The sequence below is a fragment of the Ruditapes philippinarum genome, unplaced genomic scaffold (genome assembly GCF_026571515.1).
Source record: "Ruditapes philippinarum isolate M1 unplaced genomic scaffold, ASM2657151v2 ctg862_1_1_1_1, whole genome shotgun sequence".
NCBI lineage: Eukaryota > Metazoa > Mollusca > Bivalvia > Venerida > Veneridae > Ruditapes > Ruditapes philippinarum.
The window spans coordinates 193,764-202,087 of NW_026864928.1; the positions used below are offsets into that span (position 1 = coordinate 193,764).

Sequence of the window (8,324 nt, forward strand, 5' to 3'; positions counted from 1 at the left end):
TGGACCCCCTCCACCTGTAAACCTAAATTGACACACAGAAAAATAATAAAAAAAAAGAACTGTTTTTCAAATGAGCAAATCAATAGGGATTTTAAATGTTAGTGAATAACTTGAAGCTAATAACGAATTTGTATCAATTAATAATCTCTAATGTATTTTTCTCACATTTTCCATTTATTTTTAAAGAATGTACTCATTTCATTAACTCCATTGTTTTTTTTTTTATTTGTTTGGGTCGTCAGACCAAACAAATAATGGTAGCGAAATTTCAGACTCTAATGCTGTTAATTGCAAATGCCGAAAGTAGTCCGCTTTTTTGAAGCGGTTAATTCCCTTTATATGTACACTAACGCCGAAAAATTTAGGGGAGATCACTGCGTAAAGATGGTCAAATGACAGACGCATTAATTTTCAAGCAAAATAATTCCCGAATGGTCGAAGATTTCTAATATTGTTTTATTCTTTATAGATATACATGCTTAAAGTAAGCTCCATGATTATTTACATCTGTGTTAAACAACAGTTAGCGTCGTTACAAACCCTAATTTAGAATGATCGGATATGGTTTTCTTCAGGCCATTGTCATATAAATTCACCGTGGCTGAGCGGTTTGCGCGCCCGCTTAGGAAGCGAGAGGTCTGGAGTTCAAATCCCAGTTAAGGCAACTCATTTTTTTTTTCAAATTGTCAAATAAACATTGGATTGAGTATCAGTGTTGCAATTAGTCTTATAGCCAATTTACTACAATTAAAACGCTGGAAAGCATTGGTGGCCCTATACAAAAACAAATTGGTTTATAATCTCACAACCTTCCCTTCACCTTTCTGACATTCTGAGACCCAAACAAATTCGGCGCCTTCTGTGCTTTGATTACCTAATTGCATCGTTTTCCTCGCTGTTTTTTAGGATATGCCTGCGACAGGCTTGACCAATTATTTTTGGTAATACTTATTATTTAACACCTACCTATACATGTTTGACCTAAATAATTTATAATTTGGTTTTCAAATGTATTGATTTGACTGTCATTGTAACTTGAAATGAAAAGTTTATGACCTTCAGAACTTAAAATTCTCGATGACATAGTTAAAATATTTTGCAATACGAGTAGTTTCCGCTTCATACTGTGTGTCTGTTATTACTACCTTTTGAAATTTTTATTTTATCAAGTATTCATTTAACAAAACATGTTTTGAAACAAAACATGTTTTGAGATAATGATTTTAAAAGAAAGCCTCCTGCAGTTTCCGGAAAAAAATAATGACATTTTTTGCAAAAAGGAAAACAAAATAACTTGGACAACGAGGGCATTGAGCTATTGTTGCAATTGAAACGGTCAGTCACAACTCTTGTCGGTCAATCAGTCAGTCCGTCAGTCCGTCCGTCCACAAAACTGGATCCCGCGATAACGCAAAAAGTGCTGAAAATATTTTTATGAAACTTGATATATGGATAGATGGCAGTAAGGAGATTATGCACGTCTTTTTTTTCTTTCCTATGTTGAAAATTCTGGTTGCTATGGCAACAAATAGTCTGAAAATATGGCAAATTTAACACATAAACTGGATCCAGTGATAACTCAAAAAGTACTGAAAATATTTTTATGAAACTTGTAATATGGGTAGATGTCTGGAGATTATGCACATCTTTTTCTTTTCTTCCTATGTTGAAAATTCTGGTTGCTATGGCAACAAATAGCCTGAATTTCATGTTTTCTGATTTAAATTTTTCAGCTTTTTCACTATAAGTTCTTTATTTCTTAAGGTGTTTACATCAAACTTTAAATATAAGTTTCTGGTCATCAACCACATCATATGTGACAAGATTTACAACTCTAGCACAAAAAGTATCAGTATTACCTCCCTTGAACTTAGAATTTAAAAAAAAAAAATGTTGTCTTTTTTAAATAACTTCTTTATTTCCTAATGTATCTACTTCCAACTTCATATATAGGTTTGTTATTATCACTCAACATTTTTGAGAAGGTTAAATACTCTAGCAAGACTATTTCCAGAATTATGTCCCCCTTGAACTTAGATTTTTTTCGTGAAATTGGTATTTTTCACTCCAACTTCTTCATTCCTTATAGGATTTACTTTAAAATCCCACATAGTAATAATATGACAAGGTTGTATAAACATAATTTCCTTACTAGGCAGGGAAACTTTACACATTACTGTGATATAGACAAACTTAGAACTCAAAAAACTTAAGTTCATTCATGTCATTCATTCACTGGTAAAATTGAATGGCCAATGGCCCATCAGAATGTTGCTGGGGTTCTAACCGGTAGGGGACTTATGGATTGCTTGCAATACTATGATAATTGCTTGTTTTACAAAGGAATTTCAATAAAACAACAACAACAAACAAGAACTGTCGGAGGACAGTAACGCTCGACTATTCGAAAAGTTGTCACAAGTGTGTTTCATTGAGTATAATAATGCTTACCTATATCAATACATAAAATTGTCTCAAAAAGTACAAAGGCTTGTTATTAAGATGTTTTATCGAGTGAATCACTGCTTTATTATTATGAATGCATAAAATTGTTCCAAAAAAAAGCACAAACCCTTCAGTAGTTATGAAGATACAGCTTACAAGCAAAAACTTTACCAAGAATTTCTAAGCCTAAAAAGGTGCATGATTATGAAAAAAAAAATCAAAATTATTGGACTTGTGCCAATCATGTAAGATATCACAGAGAACAAGTGTGTGAAATTTCAATCCATTCCCTTTAGTATTTTTGGAGATAACAGCTTGCACGCAAAAACATAACCAAGAATGTCTAAGTCGAAAAAGGGGCATAATTATGCAAAAAAGAAAATCAGAGTTATGGGACTTATGCCAATCGTGTTACATAATCACAGAAAACAAATGTGTGAAGTTTCAATCCATTCCTTTCAGTAGTTATCATGTGATACCAGCTTGCACGAAAAAAATTTCACCAAGAATTTCTAAGTCATAAAAAGGGCCATAATTCATGTAATTATGCAAAAAAGCAAATCAGAGTTATCGGAATTGTGCCAATCATGTTTGATAATCACAGAAAACAAGTGTGTGAAGTTTCAATCCATTCCCTTCAGTAGTATTGGAGATACCAGCTTGCAGGCAAAAACTTAACCAAGAATTTCTAAGTCGAAAAAGGGGCATAATTATGCCAAAAAAGCAAATCCGAGTTATGGGACTTGTGCCAATCATGTTAGATATCACAGAAAACAAGTATGTGAAGTTTCAATCCATTCCTTTAAGTAGTAATGGAGATACCAGCTTGCACGCAAAAACTTAACCAAGAATTTCTAAGTCGAAAAAGGGGCATAATTATGCAAAAAAGCAAATCAGAGATACGGGACTTGTGCCAATCATGTAACATGATCACAGAGAACAAGTGTGTGAAGTTTCAATCCATTCCCTTCAGTAGTTATGGAGATACCAGCTTACACGCAAACACTTAACCACAGGGCCGCCGACGCCGACAAATGGGTGACTGCATTAGCTCGATTATTCTGCGAATAGTCGAGCTAAAAACTCATTTCATTTTCATTGCTATACTTTGCTTTAAAACCATCTGTATATTAGTAGTAATATTTGCAGCTGTTAAACTACTAAATTAAGCTATTTTGGGCTGCCATTTCCCTCTCAAAATATTTTCTTGTCCCTAGTGTGTCTTAAAATTCCCTCTTATACCGAATTGATAAAAAACAAACACAATTATTCAAACATTGATATTGATCTATTGACAGCTTTGTTTAATAATATGTTATACACAATACAAACATATACATGCATCGTTATATACATAAAATATTGATCTACATTGCAACATTATTGATAATTATCTCCAGAAACTTTTAACACATCATAGTGCACTTCCTGACAGTTTTTATATAAAACTCATGAGAATTGTTTTATTTTTTATTATAATCATCCAGAATCTATGTCAACGTAAGTTATGGTTTAGTGCGAAACTTTTGTCCCCAACCACTTAAGAGATATTCACTTGAAGTGCACCGTACATATTGTATGTCATTATCCAAGACACATAATTATAGCATATATTGTTACTCAATTATCCCCCTTGGTGAACTTAAAATATTTCTGAATAAGGTTTTGTAACACAACCATTAAAACAAGTATAGTATACTTTATACATTAAACATGTCTTCATTGCCATTATTAAATGACACTGTCCATTACTAAAATGAAATTTTATTTCATTACAATGTTTTCATCTCTGCGCAGTAAGAAAATCATAACTGTATGTCTCTGAGTCAATGAGAATAGGCCTAGTCGAGTGCACTGTCCTGTAACTTATATCTTATGTCCACAGGAATAAATAATATATAATTTCAACTACAATCATATGACATGTGTCTACATCGAAACATCACTATTGATTGTAAGAGGTGAATATAGAGTATTTGTGTATTTATATAATTAATAAATAAATATGAAATTAATCTTTATCTAAAAGTACAGCTGTAAAAGAATTCCAACCATGGTCCTGGTTTAAAAAAACAGCTGAACCAGCTGCCCGCTGTACCCACACGGAATCACTTGTTTTCAAATGAACACTTATTGCCTTCGAACCACAGGCATGATATGAGTTGTCACCAGTAAACACACGTCCAATCACATTATCATTGCCCATTATATTCAGAATCATCCATTGTCCGCCATCACCTAAGCATGCGGTAACGTGAAACATGTAAACCCCAGAAACAGGGGCGATAAATTTTCCAGTCTGGAAATTAAAAGCATTGCCAATGTTGGTAATTTCAACATCATACATGACTTTAGCTGTGCCGGCTACAGGAAGCGAGCCCGATAGCCCGACGTGGGTAGACACCGCTAATTTTTTAGTAGAAGATTGTTCCAATTCACTTAATCTCTCTGAAAGCCTTACGTTTTCCTTTTGAAGATCAACTAATTGATCCCATATTGTGTGTAGAAACCAGGCAAAACAGACAGAAAAAACAACTACAAAGACAAAAAAAATTTTCTCCATCCTGTTTACTTATACACTATAAAACACAAACGTACTTAGTCTCCGTGTAAAGGTTATAGTTTTCACAAAATCTATGTACAAAGTCCATGAAATCGTTATAATATATAATATAATCCGCGTTTCGCATTCATTCATTTACATAATATTTATTATGCTTGTATTAAATACAGTAATGTTATAGCTGAATTTGTGTATTCGTCGACATTAAGTTATATTAAATTACTATTATAATACATATAATGTTGCCTTTTAATTTTCCTGTGTAGTAAATTACATTTAAAAGCAATAATTTACCAAACTATTTAAATTATGTAAGTATTCGAACGGGAAAGTCATTCAGGCACTGTTTGTCATGTAATGTACTAGTAGACCATTTTGTCTTTTTTAATACAAAATGCATCTACCACTACAATTATCAGTATTACTAGTAATATATTTTATCGTATTATCATATACGTTAAATTTTTGGCTGGAGATTGATAGAATATACAAGGGGTATTGAAACAAGTTTATCACTGATAAACCCTTGATGACTTTAACAAAAAAGATTTTCTCGTGTTGTTCGTGCATGTACGCCTCCAGATGAGCCAAAATATTTCAAGAAAACATTGAGAAAATAATAAAAATATTTAAAGAAAAGTAAAAATATTCGCAATTCAAGACCTGGTTTACATGTCATATGCGATTAACGACTGATTTTGCAGTAATTATAATAATATTTTTTGCAAGAAAAAAACGCTGTTATGACTATTCCTTGTTCACTTGACAATATTTTACTTTTTATTACATTTTTTCCATAAAAATAAGCATGACTCTGGAGGTATGGTACATTGGGATATTTATGGAATTAATAAGATTATAATAAAAAAAAAACACCGACATATTTTTATTTCGTTTTTAGTGTATCTGTCACTGCATATTTTTATAACGTGTATACGTATATCACATGACGATGAAAATAAAACATATTTGTCTCCAGATTGAAACCGGAAATATACGCATTATTAAATGAAAGTCAACAAACATGACAATATATTATATCTAATGTATTTTTTAGAACTGCAGAAATACAATAGATTAACGAAGTCGCAAAAATCAAGTAGAAGAAATTAAAGATCCTTTGTTGTATTCATTGAAAACTTTTTTTTCTGTAAAAGCGTGGTACTATCGAATTATATAAGATATGAAATTCAAGTACAACAAATATAAGTACAGTATGTTAGTATATTCCAACCGGGAAATTCCCGTATGGAGTCGTTTTGAAATGTGTTCCATTTACATGGCTAAAGGTAATTAAGATATATGTAATTTCAAGGAGAGGTAATGTATTAAAGTGACATTATGCCCATCCAAGTGTATAAATGAGTGAACAGGTGAAAGTGAAAATAAGTTTTCATTTTGCTATAATTCCTTTTAATAAAAACAATTATTTCACATTGACAATAAACAACGCATGGATTCAAACGATTTTTTCTTAAATATAATAGAATTTACCTGTAACGTTCAGTTCATAAAAAGAGTGGGACAGTCTTTTTATATTTTAGGCAGATTTTTAATTTTATCCAAAACATTTTCCAATATGAACTGGTTGTCAATCACCATTTTAACAGTCATTATTTTGAAATATATAGTCAGTTCAGCTCAACTTGAATATGAACATATGAGCATAATGTTACCTTAAGATAAAATATGATAAAGATATCAAAATAAATACAGTTAAATGAAATATAAGAACGTTTGGTCAGAAGTGTTCTCGCCTCTCGTCAGAATGTTTATTGACTTCTGTCAGAAATGTTATTTATTGCATTTAGTCCTATTGCCTAAAGTGTTTGTCTCTTTATAAAAGTATCATCGCTTCTTGGCAGAAGAGTTTCTGTCTATTGTCAAAATGTCAAAAGTGATATTGCCTCACGTCAAAAGTGTTTTTTTTTTTTTTTTTTTTTTTTTTTTGGGGGGGGGGGAGGGGGTGTTTTTTGTGTTTATTTTGTTTCTTGTTATGTAGTCATTTGTTGACAAAAAATTGTTTCCTAAATACACCACATTGCTAAAGTAATGCTTATCTTGTCCTTTTTATTGTTTTGAAAAATGACTATGACATATAGATAATGAAAATACTGGTATATGTTTAATAGGCTCTCATTTGAAAACTGATTGAGGCACTTATCTCAACCGTAAAACTGATTGTGGCAGTTACCTAAACCCTAGGTGATGTGCCATTCAGCCAAATTTTTAAACATGAAAATCCTTTTTACCTCTTCAAACTTTTACGTCATCCAACTACAGACCTATCAAACATCAATCTCTTGTAAGATCCTCGAACATATCAGTTTGAGCAACATCATGTCTCATTTTGACAACAACAATATACTGTCTGACTCCCAGCATGGCTTCTCACCACTGTTAAAAACCTTGTCAAAGGACTTGACAAGAATGAGCAAATCGACGCTATCCTGCGTGATTTCAGCAAAGCATTCGACAAGGTCTCACACACACGACTGCTGATGAAGCTAGACAATTATGGGGTCAGAGGCAACACACTGAAATGGGTTCAAGGATTCCTCTTTAGCAGAAAACAACGCGTGGTCCTAGAAGGCTCACACTCCCATACATCCCCTGTCACCTCTGGAGTGCCCAAGGGCAGCGTCTTGGGTCCACTGCTCTTCCTGGCTTTCATCAACGACCTACCGTCTGAGTGAAGTCGAGGACTGACATGTTTGCTGATGAATGTCTCCTCGACAGGACGATCAAGAGCCAGGATGATGCCCGTGCCCTACAAGATGACCTTGACAGCCTCCAAGTCTGGGAGAAGGAATGGCAAAATGAGTTCAATGCTGGCTGCAAATGTGAGGTCATCCGAATTACCACCAAGAGGAACCCCATCGCCTTCCCATATCAAATGCACCAGACAACCCTCAACGTAATCAACCAGGCCAAGTATCTTGGAGTGACCATCACACCAGACCCATCTTGGAAATGCCACATCGACAACATAACGAAAAAAGCCAACTCAGTCCTAGCTTTCCTGCGCCGCCAAAGCCTACAACACCTATGTACGGCTAAGCGTTGAGTATGCCTCCTCTGTATGGTCACCTGCTGCTGACATCCACATCAACCAACTAGAAATGGTCCAAAGAAGAGCAGCATGATTTGTTAAGAATGACTACTCACGCCAGAGCAGCGTCACAGAGATGGTAAGCTCACTACACTGGACCACTCTACAGAAGAGACGGGACATGGCAAGAGTCATCATGCTCTACAAGATCCAAGCATTGACTTGGTAGATGTCACCCAGATCCCCCGTCTACGTAACGCAAGA

General features: G+C 33.9%; 1 protein-coding gene across 1 annotated transcript; it reads right to left on the reverse strand.

The window, feature by feature from the left end:
• Window positions 1-4,456: 4,456 nt before the first annotated feature.
• Window positions 4,457-7,682, reverse strand: LOC132727302 (complement C1q-like protein 4). Its single transcript, XM_060712733.1, has 2 exons — window positions 7,607-7,682; window positions 4,457-4,980 (listed from the first exon to the last, which is right to left on the reverse strand). Exons 1-2 carry the CDS (start codon window positions 7,680-7,682, stop codon window positions 4,457-4,459), a joined length of 600 nt encoding a protein of 199 aa, XP_060568716.1.
• Window positions 7,683-8,324: the final 642 nt, after the last annotated feature.